We start from the raw sequence: 25131 nt of genomic DNA, 5'->3' as shown, positions 1-25131 counted from the left end.
GCCCCCCAAAGAATGCTTTTCTCCCCTCTCCCCTGGCCCCTTCTCTCCTGGGGCCGGGCCCCCTCTAATTTGAGGCTCTCCGGGGCAAGTCTGTGTCTTCCCCCCTCCCTCACTGCGGGTTTCACCTCGGTGAGCTGAGTCACTAAGTCCAGGGCCTCGGCTGATTCGGGCCAGGCCAGCTGGGCCCAGAGCTCCTGGGTCTGGGAGAAGCAGAGGCTGGCGTCAGCGGCTGAGCTGCTGTGCTTGGAAGTGGCCTCCATGGGCTCCAGCTGGGGTGGGTGGAGGGGAGACAGAAAAACAGCCAATTTCATGCCCTGGGGCTGCCCCCTGGGGCAGACCCCCCAAAGGTATCTTGGGATTAGATTCAGAAGGTGAAGAAGCCTTATCTGGTCCAATCTCCACATTTATGGAGAAGGAAACAGATTTAAATAAAGTGACTTGCCCAAGATCATAGTAAGTTGCAGGGCCAGAATTTGCATCCAGTCCCTCTAAGTCAGTGCTCTGTGGTCTTTCAATTATTTCTCATTTCCTCCCAAACCTAACAGCCCCCCCAAATCGGCCTTGGATAGGACCAAATGAATTTCTTCCCCCACATAACCTCTGGGGGCTCAGTGCCTCTGCTGTGAGAGAAGGCATAAAGAGACCAATTATATGGAGGGAGGTGGGCTGGGGTGGGGCACGGGGAGATGAGGAGGTTAAGGATAATGCCAGGGGACTACAGAAATCCCAGCCTCACCACTTACCTTGTCCACATCTACAGCTTTCTGGAGTCGCTGACGAGTCTTGTCCCTAAGGGTTTGCAGCCACAGGCGGATAGCTGGGAGGAACTGAAGGTGGAACCCTGGGAGGGCCAGGGCAGGGCTGTCCCTAGGCAGAGGAAGAACAGGCTGAAGGCTTGGGCTCTTTGATCCCTTCTCCCCGCCTTCCTCAGTCACCCCAAAGAAGTTGTGAGGTGATGATGAGACTCCTCCCTTTTTTCTCACTGTTCAGGATGGAATTTGGGGTTGGAATGGAAGTAGGGGTGGGAGAGAGATTTGTGATGGTCCAAATAAAGGAGGACTTCCAGGAGGAGGAAGGCTGGTTCCAGGTTGAAGGTTGGGGGGGTGGTCTAAGAAACTAAATCCAGAAGGGAAGGAGGAGGGACCTGGAAGGGTGTCAAGGGTCTAAGCTTGGTCATATAGGCAAAGCGAGAACCTCTGAGGGGGTCTGGGACATGAGGAGCATAGGCCTGGAAATGGCAGTCCCAGGCGGCTATCTTATCTTCCAGAAACAACCCCTGCCCCAAACTTTTCCCCACCCTCTGCAGGCATATGGCAGGTTATTAGAGTGAGAAGAAACCTTAATCTATCAGGGAAAAAGGAGAATAAGAACTTACTTTTGTATACCACTGCTTACTGTCTACTGAACACTTTCCTCACAACATCCCATGGGTGCAGGGTTAGGACTACAGAATGCTGGAATTGGGGAGACAGACGCACTCACTTGGTAAGGAGGTGGGTTCTCAGGCGCTGGATCTCCGCCAGGGTGATGTAGAGCTCAAAGAGTCCCGGGGCACTGCCGGGCTCCAGCCCCGCGCTCAGCTCCTCCACCGGAGCCTGGACCTCCTCAGCCACCTGCTCCACAGAGGACACCCACTGAGAACGGCCGTGGCCAGGCCCACTCTCAGCTTAAGCTGCTTCAGGCAGCTCAGTACCATGGAGAGCGGAGCCCAGAAGAGGAAGGGAGAAGGATGAAGATAGAAGAGAAAGGAAAGGAAAAGAAAGAGAATGAAAAAAGAAAGAAGAGGAGAAGGGGAGGCATAGGGAAGAGGAAGGAAGGGAAAAGAAATGGATTAAAGAAAGAGAAAAGGAAGGAAAAGTTACTGGGGAAAAGAGACAAGGAAAAAAAGAGAGGAAGAGAGAGGAGGAAATAGCAGAGGATGAGGAGAGAGAACGTGGGAGACAGGATGGGACCATGTGGGCAAACCTACTTCCTGAAAATTTGAATTCAACCTACAAGACAAATTAACCAAGTTGCATCGGGCACACTACTCTGGTAATCACAACAGAGCTTCCAAATGGCCGATCGTTGCCCCCACCTCATAATTTAAAATAAGATTGTTTACATGCAGCTTTTTCAGAATCATGCTTATTGTGGTCCAGCCATACTGGAAGATGGATCCCTTGTCCCTAGTGAACGGAGGCAGTGTCCCTCTCACCCCCTTTCTCCTCAGGCTTAGGACGAAGGAAGGCAGGAAGAGGCAGAGGAGCCCCCTTCCTCCATCCCCCCTAAATCTGGATCTGGGAGGGAGGCCTTGCCCGGGGCTGCTCACCAGCTTCTCCAGCTGCCGGTAGGTGATGCCGAACAAGTCAACCTTCACAATGCTGGGGGAGGAAGGATGGATCTGGCTGAGGGGGTGGTGGAACAGGCACCACGTCCTGCCCTTCCTTATGAGGAGACACAACTAAAGAGGCTCCTATCCCCCCTGGTCTCTGGGGATTAACTCCCTGGGACCCCCCCGGCCCCAGCAGTGCAGAGACCCCAACATTTCTGTGCTACTTCTGCCACAACTCGCTGTCGGGCCCTTGTAAATCACAGAATCAGCCTTAGAGACCGTCTGCCATCTCCCCCTCCTGTGCCAGGGAGGACTGCCTCACATTTGGATGGCACCTCATCAAAGTTCTCAAGTTCCATTTTGAAGGAGGGTCCTTGGTGAGAGTGTGTGTGTGTGTTCCCTCTGCTTGTTTCTTCTCTCTGACTCCCTCTGCCGCCTCGCTCCCATCCCACCCTCTCTCCTTGCTCACCTGACAAAAAGCTTCCCGTAGACGCTGTGGCTGGCCTGTAAGTCATCATACACGGCATCTGCCAGGCTGATAAGTCCGGGGAGGCATTCTAGCCCAGGCTGCAGTAAGAGGTCATTCTCATTGCCCTTGATGAGCCCAGGACACCCACCCGCCCACCCAGATGCTGCAAAAGTACGTCCACTTGCATTTATGAGCACACGCTCTCACAAACCCATGCAGAACAACACAACCCATGACCCTTGGGTCTTGTCTTTGAGAACTCAGGCCCCAGACTGGGAGCTCTACCTTTCCCAAGGGGCTCCAGTTCCTCTGGAGTCTTTCGTACCAGTCCTGAGTTCCTTTCTGAAAAAAGAAAGTGACAAAGTACATAGAGAGATATCATTTAGCGTGTCTAGACTCCGCTCAATAGACTTCTTCAAGTGTGTGAGCTTGGGGGATGAGAGGCTTGTGGAAAAAACTCCTCTCCCTCATTATCTTAAGAAAGCTGTGTGTACAGAACCAGAGGAGAGTTCCAGCTTTGTCACTCTCAGGACACCAATCGAGGGCTGGCAAAAATGCTCCACGTGCTCCTCTGACAAAACAGAAGCCACTATAGGAATTTTTCCTCCCACTCAACTGAATTTAATAATCCCTGACTTATTTTTATCACATCAGGAACTACAGTTTTCAAGCTGAAGGTGGTTTCATGCTGCTTGCCCTGAGATTTGAATTTTGCTAATTGTCCCAAGTGTGAAAATCGTGTTGTAGGACTGAGCATATAATGAAACATGAATGAGGCTGGAGGGGCTGGGCTAAAACACCTCCTGAGAAACAGCAGACACACATAGAGAAATGGAGGATCTGGGAAACTGAGCTAGATATGCAGGACCCACTGGCCCCGATTCAGGTGGTCTAGCTCCACAGAGAGGGGGGAAGACCACCCTGGGACCCTTAGGAGGCTGGGAGGAGCTGAGACACAGCAAGAGCAGGGACTTCGGTGGGAGTGGGGGATCTAGCAGATATAAAGAATGAGAAGATGGGAGGAGAGAGGAGAGAAATCCAGGGATCGTGTCTACCTTCAGGGCTGTGGCAATGTCCACATGTAGCTCGTTCTGGAACGGGCAGACCATGCGAAAGGGCTGGAGGCTGTGAATCTGACTAAGACACCTGGGGTTGGAGGAAGACAGGAGAAATCCCTGACCAATCTACCTACCATGATGAAAATTCAGGTTTTCCAAACTCAAAAAAAAAGTTTCTCTCACATAACTAAGCCATCTAAAAAGGTCTCGGCAAAACTCCTGAAACCGCGATAACCAGTTCGGAATTATTTCAGAATCCTCCCATCCTCTCAGAGCCCTCATCACCTCAGAGAGCTCCTCCATCCTTCTTACTTAGAGCCCTCCATCCTCCTTGAACCCCAACTCATCCCTCTCAGTAATTATTTCTCTAAGGTCCAGCATAGTCACTAATTCCTTATCCTTCTCACTCAGTTGTTTCTTTTTTGGAAACAGGGCTCCCTATTTTCCCTGAGCTGCAAGTCCCCAGCAGCCACCCCCTGGCCCTGATCCCGCTACTGATGGGCCTAGGAGTTTTAATCTGCTTTGTTTCCAGCCTGGGCCAGTTGTGCCCTCGTTGGCCAGCCTGGTGGTTCCCTTCCTCCCAGGGGGCTCAGCACCCCCCTCCCCAGCCCAGCATGGCCCACCTCAGGAGGAACTCAAGGCGGCTGATGGCATTGCTGTTGGTCACGGGGAAGAGCTCCCGGAGCTGTCTCAGCAGCAGGAGGGCGTGCTCCACGAAGGAGATGAAGCTGCTGGCCAGGCTCTCCTCCTGCGGATGAGACAAGATGCTCTCTCAGGGGTCTGGCCAGAGCCAGGGGGCAGCTGAAGGACATCCTCCCACCAAGCCCTGCAGCTCGTCCCAAGCCCTTGTGTAACAAGCAGCTCTGAGGAGGAGTTCCCACTGCCATCCCCGACCCCAGCCCCTAGCAAGCACAAAGACCAAGGGCCACAGGCAGAGGGCCTCTCCCCCCTCCAGTCTGGGCCTCGAAGCTGCTGCTGGTCCCCTCCCTGGCCACACAGCCCCCACTCACCTGGTCTCTGGGTAGAGCAGCGGCTGCCTCCCCCCACTGCTCCTGAATGGTTCCGAGGAGTTCCAGAAGGTAGCAGTAGTCCAAGCTGCAGGCCTGATGGTGCTGGCTGCTGGCTTGCCAGTGTCTGTGTGCCCCCCAAAGCCAGCCGGCCCGTCAGCAAGGCCTGCCCCTGCCGCCTGCATGTCTCACCCTCCTGCCCTGCCCCTCCACATGGCTGCCCTCTGCTTCCTCCTCTCCCCTCCTCAGGCCTACTCCTTCCCCGGCCATCTCCATCCATCTCTGCTCGCTGCTTGGCTCGCTGGTCTGAGGTTGTCCTATCCTTACCCTATGCATCCCCCCCCACCCCAACACCTTGAGCAATGGCAGGAAGCCTCCCCAAGTCTCTGCCACCTCCCTGCGAGAAGGCCGGATGGTACTCACATCATAGCAAGCTGCAGAGCCGAGAGGTCTGTCTGGGTCCCGTGGTGGGAAAGGATAGTGACCGCAGGCCCGCTCAGCTCTCCCTTCCAGCTGTAGGCTTCTGGCTGCCAAGGCGAGGGCCCAGCAGGGTGAGGATGATGGGAGGAATGGAGGCCCTCACGTGGTCCTCCTGCCCCCCCCTGACGCGCAGCCCCCTGCCTCCTCTGACTTCTGGTGTCTCAGGAGTTGGACTGTGGGCTTCAGTTCCTAATTGCAGCATTGACTAGGGCTGAGACTCTGGGCAAGGTTTTAATTTCTCTGAGCCTCTATTCCTTTATTTATACTAATGGGAATACTAATACTTATATTTCCAGTTTCAGAGGATAATGGTCAGCTAAGTGGTTTGTAAACATTAATGCCCAAAGAAATAGGAGTTATTGTTATTATTATTATTCTCAACCAAAATCAGGACAAAGGGTCTCTGCTCCCTTGGCAAAGTTTGGAAACCATACCACAGTGTGTTACCATCCACTGGAACTCATTTAACTTGTAACAGAACAAGTACCTCTGATCCACAAAGTGTCACTCCCTGTGTCCTTCTCCATGATGTCCCTTACTAGTCCTTGCCTGGCCCTGGTACCTTCTGGCCTGGGCATACCTGAATAGCCTCTCTTGGGATACTTTCCCCCCCCCAGAATGAGTTTCCTAAGGGGCAAGGACTGCCCCTCCCCACCACACACACAGAATAGGCACCCAAGGAGTTGATTGCAGACCTACTTCTTAACTTCATTTTTCCTGGGAAAGAAAGGGGAACAGGAGGGGTTGGGACTTCAAGACTCGGGCTGAAGTCTTTACTTCCTTTCTTATATAACCTTCCACTCCTTCCAGCCACCTATGGAGAGAAGCAGCGGTCCCCGAGCCCTACCTGGTCCTGGCCATGTTCAAATTGAAGCAGTTGGCTGAGGAGCAGCCCATGCACCTGGAAACCTGACATCCTTCGGCTCATGCTGGTATCTCTCTGAAACAGAAGTCCGTGTCATACCCCACTGGCTTACCATCCAAACAGGGGCAACCCATTGCCCCTCTCCCAGCATTTCTTCTATCCCCGAGAAGTGTCCACCGTAGCTCTCACCAACACCCAACCCCCTTTTTCCCATTAGATCTACCACCTTACTGGTTCCCTAGTTGCCTGAATGTGAGTACACACACACATCCCAACTCAAATAATGGTACTCGGTACTACTCAGTCCTCCCAGGTGGGAAATGCATTCTCCCTTTGACATCAGAACCCACAGGAAGAAAGAGAGAGAGAGAGAGAGAGAGAGAGAGAGAGAGAGAGAGAGAGAGAGAGAGAGAGAGAGAATAAAAATAAAGAGGAAATGGGAGAGGAGAGAGAAGACAGGAAAAGAAGAGGAAAAAGTAAAGAAAGAGGCAAGAGGGAAAGGTGGAGGGAGATATAGGGGACGAGAGAGAGGGGAAGAAAGAGGGAGAAAGTGGAGCTAGAGAGGCAGCCAAGAAAGCACATGGCAGGAAAAGAGAATTCACAAAGTCCTGATGGAGCAGCTGTGAACCCTGAGAAGTTGTTTTGCAACAGCTGTGGATACTACAGGGGGAACTTTCTTCATCCCAGCCCAGGAGTGGGGTCTCCCTGCCTGCTCTCAGGGTGTGAGTAGAGAGGAAAGGCTGCTACCTGCGTAGTGATCAGCTTGAGAATGAGGTGGCAATCTCCCTGGACACGGGAAGAGCTTGATCGAGGCTCCAACCTGAACCATTTGTCTAAGCCAGTCACGGGAATCTCCTGCAGAAAAAAAAAAGTCTGCCTGCTGACAATGGAGTGCCAAGAAAGAAAAAGCGCCACTTTTCTGCAAAAACAGGGCTACCTTGTCTCACATTACAGACATGTCCAAAATCCTAGAATATATTAGATCTACAAGGACCTTTCGAGGTGTTCCAGGCTGACACCTCATCTGAGAGAGAAAGATGTCATGCCCCAGGTTTCAACATTGTGGCCAGTGCCTTGGACGAGGGCAGAAAAAACCTGATTACTCAATTCTCAGATAACACCAGACTGGGAAGGATAACTATTGAGACAGGCTGGAAAGATGTGCTAAGTCTAAAATATTACTTATAATATAAATTTTATATTATATTCTTTATAGTTTATATATGAAATGATATGATATGGATAAATGTATATTTCTGATGAGGCAGCTAGATACCTCAATAACAGTACATGTTGTTCTCAATAACAGTAATGTAGTTCTAAAAAAGAGTCCCCCAAGGAAACTCAACAAATTTATGATGGGGAAGCCATGATTAGACAACAGTTCATATAAAAAAGAATAAAGGCTGGATGGAACTGATGCTACGTGAAATGAGCAGAACCAAGAAAACATTGTACACAGTAACAAGATTGTGTGATGATCAACTGTGATGGATATGGCTCTTTTCAACAATGAGATGATTCAGGCCAATTCTAATAGATGGAGAGAACCATCTGCATCCAGAGAGAGGACCATGGGCACTGATTGTGGATCACAACGTAGCATTTTCATTTTTGTTGTTGTTTGCTTGCTTTTTTCTTTCTCATTTTTTTGCTTTTTGATCTGATTTTTATTGTGCAGCAAGATATTTGTGGAAATATGTATGGAAGAATTGCACATGTTTAACTTGTATTGGATTACTTGCTGTCTGGGGGAAGAGGGTGAGGGAAAGGGAAGGAGAAAAATTTGGAACACAAGGTTCTGCAAGGTTGAATGTTGAAAACTATCTTTGCATGTATTTTTGAAAATAAAAACCTATTCAACAAGAGAACTGTATAAATATGTATACATATATTATATTTAAGATATACTTTAACATATTTAACATGTAGGGGACTACCTGCCATCTAGGGGAGGCGGTGGGGGGAAGGAGGGGATAATTTGGAACAGAAGGCTTTGTAAGGGTCAATATTGAAAAATTACCCATGCATATGTTTTGTATATAAAAAGCTATAATTTTAAAAAAGAATAAAAAAATAAACTAACTTCATTCTAAAATAAATAAATAAATAAAAACCTATTATTAAAATAAAAAATAAAACAAAATAATAAAGACTGGAAAGTTTAATGCACATCCAGTGAGAGAACTATGGAGACTGAATGTGGATCCAAAACATGGTATTTTCACCTTTTTTTTTGTTGTGTTTGTTTTCTTGCTTGTTTTTTTTCCCTTTTTTGAATTTTTTCCCTTTTGATCTGATTTTTCTTGCACAGCATGATGAATATGGAAATATGTTTAGAAGAATTGCACATGTTTAACCTATATCAGATTGCTTGCTCTCTTGGAAGAGGGAAGACAGAAGGACAGGGAGAAAAATTTGAAAACTATATATTTGGAAAAATAAAATACTATTAAAAATAACAATAAAGGCTCTAGGAAGGAGAGGTTCAGTGGAAAGCCTTTTTCATATGAGTTCATAGTGTACCACAGCAGCTGAAATAATGACTTCTATTTTAGGCCACATTAGTGGAAGTTCTGAAGAAATATGTGCAGAACTGGGCAGGAAGGACACTAACAAACAAATGTGCACAGAGGAAGATGAACTGAGTAGTAAAATGGCTAAAGATTGCCAAATGAGGAACAAGGAATGTTTAGTCTGAAGAAAAGAGTTGAGGTGATAAATGAGCTCCCATCTTCGAGTATTTGAACAACTGTCTTGTGGAAGAGGGATTAATTTTGTTCTGCTTGATCCCAGAGAGCAAAACAAGAACCAATTGGGGAAATTGCAGAGAGGAAGACTTTTGGCATGATTTACAAAGTTTTCCTTTGATTTATAAGGGAAAACTTCTAAACAATTAGAGTTGTCTGAAAGTACAAGAGACTGTCTCATTTGGGACAGAATGGATAAAATGGAATAAAGGAATTCACTATGATTGGAGTTCTTCCACCAGAGTCTGGGTGACCCCATCTCCAGAAAGCTGTACAGATGATCCCTTCTCAGTTTTACAGTCCAAACCTCTTGGGTTTCTTCCAACTCTTAGATGCTGTAGCATCCATAGGTGGGGAGAAAAGTATCCAAAGCCATACTTGAACATGTGAAATATCTGTAATGTTGTTAGTATGAGGGAATTCTAACATGGTAACCCCACTCAAGGAAGATTATATCCTTCTATGATATAATAGATAAGTCCTGGCAAGCTATCTGAGGCATCTCAAAGTAACCAAACATGTTTGGGCAGAGAAAGGAGGCAGCATGTGCTGGACAAGCCAAACTGCCAAGCTTGACCACCCTTTCCCCTCAGACTCTGATAGGATCCTAAATCCAAGAACTTCAGTCACAGCCCAGTGTCCTCAGCCATCATCCTGAGGGGCAGCCCTTATGGAGGGGCATCCCGGTAAACGTTCCTTCAGGGGACGCAGCCAAAAAGTCCTTCACCAAAATCTTTTAATCTGTCAAATGGTTCAACATCACAAACCAATGTGATTTATTGAAAGAGATGATATTAAGGAAGCCACTGGCTTTGTTGTTATACTACAGTTATTATCTCCTAGGTGAAGAGCACTGTACTAAGGACTCAATAAAGAAATAAAGTAAGACAGACTCTCGGAGCTTGGGGCAGCTAGATGGCACAATGGAGACAGCCATGGACTTGGAATCAGGAAGTCTCATCTTTGTGGGTTCAAATCCATTCTCATTTACTAGCTGTGTGACCCTGGGCAATTCACTTAATCCTGGAGGAAATGGCAAATCACTTGAGTGTCTTTGCCAAGAAAACCCCAAATAGGATCATGAAGAATAGGACATGACTGAACAGCAGCATAAGGGAACTTACAGTGTGAGATGAGTATGACAAAAACTATGGTATAAAACATGGTAATGTTATAGGGTTATTGACTCCATGTATGTCTCCTCTATTACATTAATCCTTTTTTTAACAGCTATATTTCCATTACCCTTTGTCACATATTTAGCACTATCAACAGTTCTCTCTATTAACAGGCCATCTCTTTAATTAAACACTATGAGGCATTTCAGTCGCAAATGATCTTATATTTAATTACAAAAGTCTTAGTGCAGTCTTGAACCCATTAGATGACCACTTTTGGGATACACTATATTTGTATTTATTCACTTGAAATATATATAGTCTCTCTCTCTCTCTCTCTCTATATATATATATATTTTTTTTTTTTTTTGTTATTCTTTCTATTAGAATGTAAGCTCTCTTACAGCTTAGAAAAAGTGACGGTTTATCCTTAGTACTTGGTAGTGACTGGCAGATAGTAGGTTCTAAAAAAATGCTTGTGGGGATTGATTGACTGTCATACTAGGGAACCTCCCCCCCTCCCCCAGCTCATATGAACCATTGTCTCATTAGTTCTCCTCCAGCCTGATAGACAAAAATAGCTGATGTTTGTAGCCCACGATTTCCATCTCTGTGGTTTGTTTGTTTGGTTGGTTTTTTACAGGACTGTAATTTTATAAACCCATCATCTTTCATCTTATGCTGGTTGGCTCATGCCCATATATTTTTGGTTCTTGCTTCTAGCATCCTTCATGTGAGTTATCTCTCCTGTAACACTGATAATGGTATTATCCAGGCCTTCAGCCAAGTCATTTATAAAAGGTTCAAGAACCTAGGCTTCAGGACAGAGTGCTGTAGCCACTTCCTCCCAAGGAGAAATCTAGTAACACCCCTTTCTTCATGAGGGGAAGTTGCTGACAGCAGTTGGAGGAATGAAAGTGATTTTCCCTTTACTTACTCGAATGGGGATGTTGAGGCAGCCCAGGAAATCATCAGCATTGTCTTCTGAGGCTCCGGCCATCCCATTAGCCCGAGCTGATTTGACGATCTGTTTGAAATACCTGTTGGGAGAAAAAGAAAATGGAAGAATCCCAAACTCCTCAAATTCCCAAGTAATCATCCTTACTTACTACTCTACCATTTAAATTTTTTAAACATTTTCCCTCCTTACTATTTAAAAGAAAACTGTTACTAGTTAATTCCTCTGTGCTTTCCCAGAGGCCCTATGCTGGCTACGGCCCCAAACAAGCAGAAGGTTTGACAAAGAATCAGAAAGCCGAGGCCCACAGAATCCACGGACCACACCGTGTCCAGGAGTGTTTCTCCTATGCAGTTCCACACTGGAAGCCCTTTCCCCCTCATTCCCTCATCCATCTCCTCACCCTCTCCCACCACCTCGGCCAACGTGGGAAGAAGGTCCAAAGCTAACCTTTGTTTGAGAATCAAAAATTCAGAACCAGGAGCCTCATCACCAGGCCCCGGAGGATCCCTCCCCATCTCTAAGCTCCTACCCCACAGTTGCACTTGATTTAAGGCTGTCTTGGGTTGTGACATGATTTCAGCGGCTCTCCCTGATTAGCCTGTGAGCTCCGCCAGGGACAAAACCGTACTTTCCAGCGGTTCTCCCTCTTGTCCCTCTCCCGTGCCCTTAGCCTGAGGCGTCCGAGTCTGGACATGGCCAGGAGCCCACGCTGGTACTGAGCTCTCTAACTCCCCCCACTTCCCCCAGCCCATCCCCAGCCCACCATCCTCCTCCGGCCACCCCGCTGAGCCCCTGTTGCCAGTACCTGCCCATTCCTTTGAAGCCAATCACTTCATTAAGTTTTTTGCAGGCCTCCGCCACCGAGACATCATCATCGTGGTCCCTGGAAGACAGAGGAGACCCTGAGATGCGGACCTCCCCAGCCAGCCCCAAGTCCTCCCAGGAGACCCTGCCGGACCTACCATATGTCCAGATGCAGCTGGTCATTGGCAGCATCATCTATTTCACTGGCAGAGAGAAAAAGACCGCCCCGGGCTCAGCTGGGCCAGGGGAGGGAGAGCTTTCCCAGTCCATCCTGAAGCCAATTTCCAGGGGTAGCCCTGAACCTGGACCCCCAAACCCTGAACTGCCCCGTGCCGTGTCCTTCCTCACCCAGCGGGTGCAGTGGAATGGCCACACGGGAGTCAATGGAGGTAGCCTGGGAGCAGGAAAGGATGCTAGGCTGCCTCAGAATCCTGAGTCTGCTACTGTGGGATCCTGGACCAGTCGGACCTGGATTTCCTTACTGGCCAAGGGGTAGGAATGGGCTAAACGTCAGCTTTAAATCTACCATCTACTAACTCCTGGGCAAATCATCCCCGCTTCTGGCCCTCATTGCCCGGGGTCCTTGCTTTGCTGACTGGGCTGTCGCATGGAGATAATGAATGAGAAAGTTCCCCACAATCTGAGACTGCTAATGAGCGCTCGGGACAGTCAGGAAGCAGGGGACCTGGGGCTAGTCCAGCCTCTGCCACTAAACTGCTGCGAGATAAAATGCAAATGGTTGCCCTGTGTGAGTGTTTTTCTGATCTGTAAAAGGAGCATCCCTTGCTAGGGCTTGGCTGTTCCAGCCCCATATCCATGCTCTTTGCATGACTGGGGGAATAGTCCTGGGTTGGTCAGCTGTCCAAGGCCAGGACCCTTCTCCGGCCCCAGGGGCTGAGCTGCCCCCCACAGATGGCCAGAGCCCTGTGTCCTTACAATAAGAAGTGCTCATTCCAGACAGGGTTCAGGGTGCTGTTCTTGACTTCGGTGACCTGGATGTACTTGGCCGGGAGAACATCTCGAGCGCTGTTGCGTTTCTCTACTTTCTCTTTTCTCTTTCGAAAACTGAATTTCCGCTCTTTCTTTTCCCCCTGCTCGCGGGGGCTCTGGCCGATCAGGATGCCCAGCATGCAGTACGGGTCACTGAACCCTGGGTGGAGGAAGCCCTGTTATCTGCTGCCCACTATCCATCCCAAGCCCCTCCGGCCTCTGGCCAGCCCAGTGGCCCTGAGGGTCTGCTGGAGAATTTCAAACTACTTTTAGGTATTAACACAGGAAAGAAAATACTCCCCCAACCCAAGAAGCAAAGGCCATGGATAGAAACCCACTGTGTGGCCTAGATCTGCCTCTAAGCCTTATTACACATTCCCACTTTCTGCTCCTAATTTTCCTCCCCCCACCTACATCCACAGAAATTGGGAGTCAAGGAAGCTCGAGCTCCCGACCCCAGACATCATCCTGGCTAGTCCCCTGCCCCTGGGTCGGATTCTCTCCCACCAGGCCTAAGATGACAGTACACTGGCTACACTTCAGTCACTTTTGTATAAGAACTAGGGAGCAGTTTCTCAGAACTACAAATTAACGAGGCTCACCCCGCTAGGGGGTTGGTCCCCAGCCCAACAGTAAGTCAGGGGAAGTGGCTATGACCCCCCTCCCCAGCTCAGGTCCAGCTGCCCCAATCAGGGGAGGTGACTGTGGGGCCAAGCTGGAAGCTTGGGATGTGAAGGACAGGACTTACTCACCATTAGCATCCTTGGCCAGGAGGTTCTTAGCCCTCACCACTGTGACTTTCAAAGAGTACGTCGGAGGCTGGGGGAGAAAGGGGCCAGTGAGTCTTTAAGCCCCCAGTGGGGCTTCAGGTGCCTGAGAGAGACACCTCCAGTACCTGCCAGCAGGGAAGGTCCCAGTGGCTCCCGAGGATGCTGTCCCAGTCTAGCCAGTGGGAGTTCTTGGGAGGGTTTGGAAGCCCCATTGTTAAGAGGGAGAGAGGGATGCTTTCTTAGCAGGTGATTACAAAGCTCCCTCTATCAACTTCTGGGATCACCCTGGGCTCTTCTAGACAAAAGGGACCCCAGAACACCCGGTGGGAAAAGGAACAGCAGCTAGGATTGGGGGGAGGGTGTGGCTGGCTGAGGAGGGAGCAGAACTAGAATCCAGAAAGCTTGAAAATGAACGGGCCACAAGAATAATGGGCATGGGATTCCACAACACTCTCCCCTGCCCAAGGGCCCTCTTAGTACCTTGGCCTCTTTCACTCGGCGCAGGGCTGCCTCCAGTTCAGAAGAACTCATACTGAACACCTGGGGATGTGGGGCAGAGAAGGGAAGGGCTCGCTAGCTGACCTGGCGGCCAAGCAGGGCTCCCAGGGACCATCACCAGGAGACCAACTGGCCACTGTGGGTCAGCCTCACCTGGCAGTGAAACCGGTCTCCTGCCCCCACCTGCCCCAGACAAGGTCTTTTGAGATATGGGGGAGGAACAATGAGAGTCTGACGCCTCATTCAAGCCCACAAATTGTGAGACCGACTCAGCCCCATATCCTGGGGAAAGGGCAGAGGACCGACTGTGTGAGCATGCTCAGCCCCTTGGCCGGGACAGGAGGATTCCCTCCTCTGCCCTTCCCGACAAGTGCGATGTTGGCATTTCTGCAAGACTCAGAACAAAGGATGCAAAGGGTCTACTCAGGTTTCAGGAATTCCATGCTTGTACAGAAACTTCTTTTTTTAATATTCTGATATATATATATATATATATATATATGGAAACACCCCCTTTTTTCTCTTTTGTGTATGTGTGAATATGTATTTAAATTCAGAATAATAAAAAAAGAAATACTAACCATTAAAAAAAAAGAATTCCATGCTTAGTAATAATAATACCAGCTCACACTTTTATGGCACCTTAAGGTACTCAAAGCGCTTCCCTCACAACAACCCTGTGAGGTAGGTATGCAAGTATTATTATCTCCATTTTACAGATGAATAAACTGAGGCCCAGAGAGGTAAAGTGATTTGCATGAGGTCACATAGCTGGGAAATGTCAAAGCTAGGATTTGAACTCAGGTTTCCTTAGCCCTCATCATAGTTACATCTCTATCCATCACACTGTGATCAAAGATCCAAGTGTGTTTTATATAATGACTCCTTCCTGGACTTCAAATCTAATGCTCTTTATACAATATCACACAGTCTCAAAATCCATTTAAAAAATAAATAAATGAAGTTAGATTGGGAAAAGGAGAGGTATTCTCCTGGACTGGCGTGTGTCCTGGTCTGCCTGAAGGCAGAGGGATGGCCCAGATGGTCCCACTGTGGGGAGTCTGTAACAATCACATCCTTTTGGGGGCTACAGCTATGTAAGGTGAGACAACCTCCCAGTACTCGGCTCCCGCCCAGCGAGCAGGAATGCTTTGCCTTGCCAGAGCCTGGCCGCTGTCCCTGCTGAGCTGTGTAGTCCCCCAAAAGCTAGACTCCTCCACTCACCCTTCCACTCCCCGCCATGGGAGAAACACCATGACCAAACCTCAGCTCCTGAGGGCCCCCAGAAGGGACATTGATAGGCTGTCATTTTTAATCTTCCATCCTCTCCTCCTCCCCACTACGCCTCCCAAATCCTCATCTCCAGCTGGCTGTGACTGGGGAGGTGATTGAGGCCCTTTATGGGCACAGAACTCGGCTCGCCATTCCCTAGAACTCACTCTCCCTAAAGAATTCCAACTTTTTGAGCACAGAACGTTGTACATGGTAACAACAAGATAATGTGATGATCAACTGATGGATTTGGCTCTTCTCAACAACATGGTGATTCAAGGCAAATTCCAATAGACTTGGGATGGAAAATGCATTGGAGAGAGAACTATGGAGACTGAATGTGGATCGAAGTGTAGCGTTTTCACCTTTTTTGTTTGTTTTCCGTCTCATGGATTTTTTTCCCTTTTGGTCTAATTTTTCTTGCACATGACAAACATGGAAATATGTTTAAAAGGATTGTACATATTTAACCTATATCAGATTGCTTGCTGTTTTGAGGAGAAGGAGAGGTGAGGGAGGAAGAGAGAAAAAATTAGAATACACAGTCTTAGAAAAATGAATGTTGAAAACTATGGAAAAGTAAAATATTCTTGATATCTTTTTAAAAAGAATTACAACTTTTTCCTACTGGTTCCCATAGTAGAAATTCTGTCCAAGTGGGTGGATTATGGGGTGGAGGGATATTTGGATCCCAGTCCAAGCACCTAACTTTGCATCCCAGTTGACTACCTTAATAATTTTGGGCAAGTAGCATTCTATATCTCTCTTCCCTTTCCAGCCAAAGTCCTGCACTGGAAGTCTCTAATTTTTCCCTCACTCTCTTCTGAACCTTTGGCCAACTGGCTGCCGACTTCATCATTCAATTGAAACTTCCTTCTCCAAAGTTATCAATGATTTTTTAATTGCCAAATCTGATGACCTTTCTTCAGTCCTCACACATCTCTGTAGCCTTTAATACTTTAATACTACTGACCATTCTCTCTTGGATACTCTCCTGGTTTGGGGTTTTCATGACACTGCTATCTCTTTTGGACTTCTCACTTATCTAACAGCTCCTCTTCTCTGCTAGATCATAGTCCCCGTCATGCCCCCAGTTGTAAACATTTTACAAGACTCTCCTAGGCCCTTTTCTCTGACTTGGTGATCTCATCAGCTTCTATGGGATCATTATCATCTCTATACAAACCATTCATATCTATATATCCAGAGCTAGTTTATCTCTTGAGCTTCAGCCTGGTGTTACCATCTGCCTATTTGCATGACATATCTCATACACAAAACAGAACTGATAATCTTTCACTCTCCAAAACCAAAACCTCTACTTTTTTTTTCCTTATCAGGGGCCCCTCTAAGTATCCAATCACTCAGGCTCACAACTTTGGTATCATTCTCACCTCCTTGCCCTCTCTCACCCCACATATCCAATCAGTGCTGGATTTTGTCATTGCCACTTCAATGACATCTATAATATCCATTAGCTTCTCTCCACTCACAGACACCACCCTGTACTCTCATCAGAACCCAGCCTCCTAACTGAAGTCCCTGCCTAAAGTCTCTCTCTAATCAAAACCAAAATGAAGGTCCTAAAAAAACACAGATTTAATCAGGTCACCCTTCTACTCAGTAAACTGCAGTGGCTCTTTATCACTTCCAGGATCAAATATAAATGCCTTTCAAGTTCTTCACATCATCACCCTCTTCTACCTTTTGTACATTTCTCCCCTCCCTGCAACGAATATTTCACTCATACTGGACAATTTGTATTTCCTCATTCCTCATTGTTTTATACTGTCCCCATGGTAAGAATGCTGCCTCCCTTCTCAACTCCATTTTTTGGGATCCAATTCCCTTCAAGACTCAGCTACCTTCTACATGAGACTTTTCCTATTCTCTCCTCTCCTTTCCCCTGGAAGATTATCTTATTATCAAAAATATTTTTTATTTTTTGTTTTTTGTTCCTCTTCCAATGCAGATGGGAGAAGGAGAGAAAAATAAATATTTGTTAAATTGGGAGAAAAATTGTATCTCCTTTGTCTGAATTATAATTACCTCCTATCTAAGTGCCATTGAATCTCCTGTTATTATGTAAGCTTCCTAAGGGCTTTTTTCTTTTTTTTAAATAATAGCTTTTTATTTTTCAAAATGCTTGCAGAGATAGTTTTCAACCTTCACCCTTGCAAAGCCTTGTGTTCCAAATTTTTCTCCCTCTCTCTTCCCTCCCCTAAAAAGCAAACAATCTTATGTAGGTTAAACATGTGCAATTCTTGTAAACACATTTTGACATTTATCATGTGGGCAGGGAATGAACACTTAGCACAGTGTCCGAGTATGTATTATATCCTAAGCATATAGTATGTGCTTAATCGATAACTATTGACTGGAGGAAGTAACATGAAGCTTTTCTTTCTCTTTTGCTCCCACTGAATTTCCCCAACAACAAAGTCTCTTTATGTTGATTTGCCTACGTGCTTCCTGTGTGTGTTATAAGTAGACTCTCTCCCCAGAACAAACATAAGTTCCCTGAGGGCAGAGGCTGTCTTATTTTTATAATTTTGGTTCCAGGACCTTGTCTAATGCCAGTATGCAGTAAGTGCCTAATAGGTGCTTGTGTGATGAGGCTAGGCCATCTTTGAAGGCCTTCACTTTCCACAGCTTCTAAAACTGGGCAAAGAAGGTAAATAGCTTTTTGTCCCCCCAAACAGACTCCCTCCAGTAGGGGAAACATTTGTGGGGGACAAAAAACAGGAGCTCGGAACTAGGAACCCTCGGACCTGAGTTCTAATCCTAAACTCAAACATTGTGCTCTGTGTCCTGGGCAAGTCCCTTTGTCAGCCTGGGCCTCGGTTTCTCCACCTGACCCATGGAGGGGCAGTCTACATGAAGTCTAAAGTGCCTTCCAGCTCTCATGGCTCTACAGCACGACGTGGGAAGGAAACGAGACCTGGTTAACCCCAGCTCCAGACTCTGCCTCGAAGGCCCCGGCACAAGCAGCGTGGAGCTGGGATGCGCGTCTGGGCTCCTGGGGGCTGATCCTGCTGAGTAGGGGAGGGTGACCAGCTTCGTGGAGCAGGTGTCCCAGGACCCGGTAACCAGTCTTAGGGGCTGAGCCCCCTACTCTCACACACCTTAAGCACTTGGGTACGGGAGGGGGAGGAAGGGCTTACTCACCCTGACAGATCCCGCTGTGGAGCAAGAGTTCAAACAGAAAACGGCAAAAGAAGACAGCAGACAGTTTAAAAAAAATACACGTTTACAACAAGACTTACAAGCTCAACATACAGACGTGACACGGACAGGAGGCCACAGAGAAGCAGTGTGTCTGTGTGGGTGGGGAGGGCCTGAGCCTGGCCTGGGCCGGCTTTTAGGGACTCAAGGCTGTGGTGGGCCCCATTTCCTTCTCACGTTCCTGTCTGTCTCCCTGGGAAAGGAGGCCCAGAAAAGAGTCTTTTGTCTAGTGTGAGTGACCGTGGGGGGAGCACTGGGAAGGTAGAGCTGGGTGGTGAGCCAGACTCGAGGACTAGTGGCTGTGGATGTTTGTGCAATCACAGCCCCTACCACCTCTCAGTAAATAGCAAACACAGAAGACAGGAGGACAAACAGGACAGGCGGACTCCAGAGACAAAGGCTGATCGGGGATAGCTTGGACCATTCTCTCTCTCCTTCTTTCTTTCTTCCCTCCCTCCCTCCTCCTCCTCCTCCTCTTCTTCCTTCTCCTTCTTCTTCTTCTCCTCCCCTCCCTTTCTCCCTTTTCCTTCTCTCTTTTTCTGTGTCTGTTTCTCTGTCTCTCTGCGTGTGTCTCTCTCCTCTCTCTCTCTCTCTCTCTCTCTCTCTCTCTCTCCCTCTCTCTGTCTCTCCCTCTCTGTCTCTCCCTCTCTGTGTCCCTTTCTCTCTCTGTCTTCCTGTCTCTCCCTCTGTCTCTGTCTGTCTCTCTCTCTCTGTTTCTCTCTCCTCTCTTTCCTTCCTTCCCTCTCTCTCCCTCCCCCACTCACGCTGACCTAGTATCCTGACTGTCTATCATTGTACTTTGATGGGCAGGGACTAGTGCCAATCTTAAGAGAAGGTACTTAAGAACCACAAACTCCTGTCCTCCCTGGAGGAGGCTTTGGGACAGGCATCCCAAACAGGGCTGGGACTTCTGATAGTTGCTGGCTGAATCCAAGGTCAGCTAAGATCTATGGAAGCTCCCCAAAGAGCAGACCAATTCACTCCCTCACTTCCCAAGGTAGAGCCTCTCACCTGCTGTTCAGTGGAGGGTACCCTGAGAACCTTTGGGATCAATACCTAAGGAAGCTCCTCCCCCAGGGACCTCCCCTTTTACAAGATGTACCCTGGGGGGTATCCAGGGGATCCCTCTTCCCCACTTACCTTTTGAAGATAGTCAAAGAGCTTGTCTTCACTGGCCACATGCTCTGGGGACGGCAGCCCTGATCTGTAGCACACAGTGTACAGGGCTTCCTCAAAGAGCATTTCCACCTGTGAGGTATGTGGGGATGGTAGTGAGCACAGGTGGGACGAGACATGGTACGGTCTCTCATCTACAGCCCCCCAGACAGCTCCTAGGCTGTCAGTACCCCACAGCCAGCCCCCGAGGCAGGGGACTAAAGCACCCAACCTCCCAAGGTAGAACTCCTGGGCCGAGGGAGACAGACCTGGCCCTCTTTCCCCCTCCCCAGTACGTTCAGGAGTAAGACATGCTCCGCTCTCTCCATTACCTCTTTCTTGGTTGGCGGCAGGCTTTCAGCAGCGAGGCTAGGACCCAGGGGCTCCCTCGGAGGAGGGGCACTGCTGTGTAGGACCCCCTGCAAAGAAGGCGGAGATTAATGAAGCATGAGGACCCCCAAAGAGGCGGAGGGGAGAGCAGGGCAGGAAAGGGGGGAAGTAGGCAGAGCTCCTCAGGTCCTAGTATCTGGCTCACTAAGTCCCTGGGGAGTGGGGCCAGAGTTCTACCTTCTTACCATTTCCACCACTAACCTCCTTTTCCAAATGTTGCTTCCAAAATGGGGAGAGGAGAGTGTAGCTGGGAAGGTGTTAGAGGGGCAAAAGGGTTTCCCTTCATTTGCGCTCCCCTCCTAGACGGGGAAGCAGTTGTCTCCCCAGGGGTGGCCATCCCTGGTATATGGGGCCAGGGTTACTTTCAGCAGCCACGTCACAGTGAAGCAGGAATTCTCATTCTTTTTTGTGTCAAGGGTCTCTTTGGAAGTGCTGGTGATGACTATGGACATCTTCCTTCTCAGAACAAGATTTTTAAATGCATAATATACATAGAATTTTAAATAAAAACAATGAATTATCAAAAAATTCAAGAAATTTTGAGCCAAGAACTCCTGCATTAGGGACACACAAAGTCAGAGCCGGACAGGTGGGTTACCTTCTCTATGAGCAGCTGGAATAAGGAACCTCAGTCTCCCCCCACTGGAAACTTCTGATGCTCTTCAGCCCAGGGCTCTGGACTGGCTTCAGAGAGCCAACAGAAAGCCTGTGGGTCATTTAATGAGCAGCCAAGCAGCCCCTTCCCCTGGCCAGAGCAAGCCGTGAGGACTCCTGGCCATTCTATCCAGCCTAGAGAGCCACTGGAGACCCCAAGACCCCACTTCTCACCTCCAGCCGTCCCAATCGCTGTCTAGTTTCTTTCTTCTTCAGAATTAATTTCATCTTGGAAAAGAAGTCACCTTCATCGCCTTCCTCCCTGGAGGACGACAGAGGCAATGAGCCACTGAATCTGCCCCATGGACAGTAGGTCTCAAAGCCCCAGCAGGTACATACCCATCCCCAGTCTCAGCCATCACTCTCCAGCAATAACAGTCCTGAGAACAAGCATTTCAACCATAACTACTCATTTCTTTGAGGTTTATAAAGTGGGAAGAAGGCAGCGCTATTATTATTATAACTAACCCCATTTTACAGTTCCAGAAAACTGAGGCTCCAAAATGTTAAATCCCTTGTTAACACAGCTAGAAAACAAAAGAACAGGATTCAGCCTCAGGCTTTCCAACTCCAGATATAACTCTAGCACGGCCTGGGAGACAGACCTCCACTCCATTTCCTCAAGAGCCATCTGGAGACGCTGAACATGCCCCCTCTGCCTTCCAAAGCTGTCATGAGAATGACAGGAGAGGATGTGGAGATAAAAGGAAAATGACAAGGGAAATACGTTGGGTTTTTTTTTAATCAAATAGGTTGGCCAGGTCATTTGACCTCCTCCAGCTCTATCATTGATGCAAGGACCAAGAGGTTCCCAGCTCCAAGCTCAGATTCAGCAGCTTTGGTGTTTGCCTTCCAGAAGATCACAGCAAAATATTTAGAGCTCAGGAGGAGCACAGATGGGTTTTAAGGAAGGAAGGGAGGGAGGAAGCTCCTTTGGACCACAAGTCAATTAACTTCTCCAGAGCCTTGCGGGATTTGAACTCATATCTTCTGACTCCAAAATTAGTGCTCTTCCCCTACATCACAATGTGTCATACAAAGTGCTTTTTCCAGGAACAAACAACCCTTTCAGAATTGGAGATTCTTTTGGTGTTTTCAATCACCCCTCTTACTCTTCCTAGGGTTTGAATGGACTTGCTATCCTTCAACCCATTTTGCCCACCTCATTTCTGGATGGAGAGATTGCGTCCCAGAGACTGGTCACACAACTAAGCAAGGGGGAGAATTTAGGTGCCTTGACTCCTTTTCCACTGGTTAGTTTATCTGTGACCATCACCCAGTAAAATGATGGGAGGCCAGCGGTCCTGGGTGGAGGGGGCCCAATCAGCAAGGCAGGCTGGGAAAACAGGTCCCCTCCACTATTTGTAGGAAAGGACAGTTTCATGTGGGCAGAGACACCGTGCCCTGCCCTGCCACGCTGGTGCAAGGAGATGTTGGGCAGGATTAGCCGGCATTCAGACCAGGTACTTAAAAATGTAAGCGACTCCTTCTTCGGAGGCCTCAGTCCTCCAACCAAATGTGAGGAAGGGGACTCATGGAAAGCAATGAGGCTTTGGAGGGGGCAGACATAAAGGGAAAAGGACTCTGGGAAGGGGGTGGGAGAGGAGCTTGATACCAGTAAGGTGACCTTCTCAGGCAGCCAGCCCATGACTCCCACTCCTTCCTTTTGTTTATGGCAAAAATAAAAAGCCAGTGAAAAAAAACAGGAAATGTGAAAGGAGGGGAGAAGAGAAGAAGAAAATGTATGACCTCCACCTCGTTTTTCTCTCAGGCTCCTTCTCAACAATACTCAGACCTTTTGAAGTGGGCTTCTCAGAAAACAGAGCTCATTTGAATTCCCTGATTGGATTTCAGGAAGACTGAACACATCTCATCAATGAGCAGCCTGGAGTGGTCAGCCAGACTCTTTTATGCTCCCCAGATATTTGTGTATATATATATGACATGAGAAAAGGTGAAAGGAACAAAAATTATTTCTGCCTAAAGAGAGTGTGGGGAGATGTAAGAGGGGGAAAGAGAGACAAAAAGAGCCTTCAGGTTATAAAAGCTCCATAGTGGAAGGTGGTTCAGCCCGCCTGAGGAAGAATCAAAGGGAAAGTGGGATTGAAACTACAGCAGGGCCTTTGCTGTAGCAAAAAACTGAAAACTAAGGGGGTGCCCATCTATCGGGGAATGGATGGATAAAATTCTGACCTATGAGTGTGATGGCAAATGATTCTGCCGAAAGAAATGAGTAAAGGGTCGGTTTTGGGGAAAGCTGGGATGACTTATACGAACTGAAGCATGGGGAAGTAGGCAGAACCAGGGGGTAATGAATGATGCAGTGACCACAGTAGTGTAAACTTTGAAAGGCTTGAAAGTTCCATCCGTGCAATGACAACTATGATTCCAGAGGATAGGGTAGGTCACCCTCGGACATGGGAAAGACAAAATTTGAACAATGAAACATTTTATTTCCAATTTGGGAACTTGTTTTTTTTTTTTTGTGAGGGGGATGGTATATGTGAAGAAAATTTTAATTTTCTTTTCCCGCAGTAAGGAAGGGAAGTTGGAGAAAGAAAAAATAATTATTTGAGGAAAAAAAGTGATTTTTTGGGGTTTGTTTCAGAAAACCTATAGCAGGAAAGATTTAGGGTAAATGTAAGGGAGAACTTTCTTCTTGTGAAAGTCACTGAAGATTACAGTGGACTCAGTCCTTTGGATGTTCCTGAAGATGGTTTCCAGCTGTCTACACTAAAGAAGGCATATTATGGAGGAGAGAACTTAGTAAAATCCTATATCCATCTGCAGTGGAAAGAGCCTTAGAGGGAATCCAGACCAACTTGCCCAGAGAGTGAAGGGACCCAACTCCTCTTTCTTTACATCATAGAATGATTTTCCCAACCCTTGCCGAGGCAGACTCTTAACCTAGGCGCACTGTGTCTAGATAGCTTTGGTGGGCATAAAATCAGCTCCCCAAAGGAAGAGAAGCCAGGGACCCAGAACATTACAGATCTGACATTTCATCTTCCTTCTAAAAAGGGCAGCTTGGCTTCATTAATCTGCCATGGAACAGTTGTTGCTGTCAAAGCCAGTCAGACAAACCAAGCCTTCTCCCCAGGGTCCTATCCCTCCTGCTGCGGCTGACAGAGAATCGTGGGGGAACTTAAAATCACAATAGGACGCAGAGAATTCTGAGATCTTTAAGGAAATGGGTCTACTACAGGCACAACTGAAGAGACTTCCAGCCCACTCCTTAAGTAATAAAACTGACAACATTTACTTATCACTTTAAAGTTTCCAAAGCTCCTTACCTACACAATCCCATTTGATTTCATCCTTAGAACAACCCTATAAGGTGAATGGTGTTATTATTACTATTTTACATGGGAATAGACTAAGATAAACAGAGTTAAGTGACTTGATCATGGCAATTAAGCTAGTAAGGGTCATGACTAAGTATTCTAGCACCTAATGTAAGAGGCAAGTCTTCCTAACTCCAAGTCCCACCCTCCCCCCACTGCCACACTTGGCTCCATCCATAGCCAGGCCATAGGGACGGCATGGGGTAGTGGAGAGAACAGGAGGCAGGAAGACCTGAGTTTGCATTCTGTGTGATCCTGGCCATGTCATTTAACCCTGTTATACCTCAATTCCCTTACTTGTAAAATGGGGAAAATAACAGCACCTTCCTTACAGGCTTATTGTGAAGATGAAATGTGATAACATATGTAAAGCAAGTGCTCTATAAATGTTCACCAGCAGTGGGTAGCAGTCATAGAAGTAGTAAAGTCCTGGACCTGGACATCAGGGGATCCAAGTTCAAACTCTACTTCAGATTTCCTAGCTGTGTAAATCTTGGCAAATCACTTAATCTCTCTGTGTCTCAGATTCCTCCTATTATAAAGAGGGGGATTGAATCCAATGATCTTTTTAAAGACCCCTTCTAGCTCTAAATCTATGATCTTTGATAAATCTAAATCTCTTTGCAGGAGGGGAATGAATAGTCACCGAACAAGCCCCACTATGAATGCAGGGAGACCAAAGAGCTACTTACTGTAGCCCTATGGGGATGGCCTCCTGGGAGGGAATATTTCTAATCTGAAGTGAGATCCAATTCATGCAAATGCCACATGAGATTTTTGTGATACCTCCGCTGGGTGAGACCGGACGTAGTTTGTTAAAGGACATTTAGGCGATATACATCACCTCGCAAACCTTTAGTCAGGAAGACTCATGATCAGATACTGTCTAGTGGAGATGTGAACTGATCCAGTCATTCTGGAGAACAATTTGGAACTATGTCCAAAGGCAATCAAACTGTGCTTACTCTTTGTTTTTTGTTTGTTTGTTTGTTTGTTTTTGCTGAGGC

The 25131-nt window shown here is 47.7% G+C and overlaps 1 protein-coding gene across 3 annotated transcripts in view; it reads right to left on the bottom strand.

Moving 5' to 3' along the window:
• The window catches only part of BAIAP3 (BAI1 associated protein 3), a 77147-nt gene that overhangs the window by 5801 nt on the left and 46215 nt on the right, over nucleotides 1–25131 (bottom strand). For all 3 annotated transcript variants that reach the window (XM_023497788.2, XM_031945758.1, XM_031945759.1), the window contains 21 exons: nucleotides 20955–21042; nucleotides 20069–20155; nucleotides 19722–19829; nucleotides 14067–14126; nucleotides 13569–13635; nucleotides 12763–12976; nucleotides 11985–12029; nucleotides 11828–11905; nucleotides 10999–11101; nucleotides 6941–7048; nucleotides 6176–6268; nucleotides 5272–5375; nucleotides 4852–4975; nucleotides 4465–4589; nucleotides 3839–3929; nucleotides 3069–3125; nucleotides 2784–2881; nucleotides 2312–2363; nucleotides 1483–1613; nucleotides 744–867; nucleotides 126–269 (listed from right to left, as the gene is read on the bottom strand). In XM_023497788.2, the coding sequence (XP_023353556.1) occupies nucleotides 126–269; nucleotides 744–867; nucleotides 1483–1613; nucleotides 2312–2363; nucleotides 2784–2881; nucleotides 3069–3125; nucleotides 3839–3929; nucleotides 4465–4589; nucleotides 4852–4975; nucleotides 5272–5375; nucleotides 6176–6268; nucleotides 6941–7048; nucleotides 10999–11101; nucleotides 11828–11905; nucleotides 11985–12029; nucleotides 12763–12976; nucleotides 13569–13635; nucleotides 14067–14126; nucleotides 19722–19829; nucleotides 20069–20155; nucleotides 20955–21042 (2101 nt within the window). The remainder of the gene's footprint in view (nucleotides 1–125; nucleotides 270–743; nucleotides 868–1482; nucleotides 1614–2311; nucleotides 2364–2783; nucleotides 2882–3068; nucleotides 3126–3838; nucleotides 3930–4464; nucleotides 4590–4851; nucleotides 4976–5271; nucleotides 5376–6175; nucleotides 6269–6940; nucleotides 7049–10998; nucleotides 11102–11827; nucleotides 11906–11984; nucleotides 12030–12762; nucleotides 12977–13568; nucleotides 13636–14066; nucleotides 14127–19721; nucleotides 19830–20068; nucleotides 20156–20954; nucleotides 21043–25131) is intronic.

This window comes from Sarcophilus harrisii, chromosome 1, assembly GCF_902635505.1.
Source record: "Sarcophilus harrisii chromosome 1, mSarHar1.11, whole genome shotgun sequence".
In the NCBI taxonomy this organism is placed as follows: Eukaryota; Metazoa; Chordata; class Mammalia; order Dasyuromorphia; family Dasyuridae; genus Sarcophilus; species Sarcophilus harrisii.
Note: the sequence above shows the minus strand (reverse complement) of the source record. Positions and strands in the feature narration are given on the sequence as shown.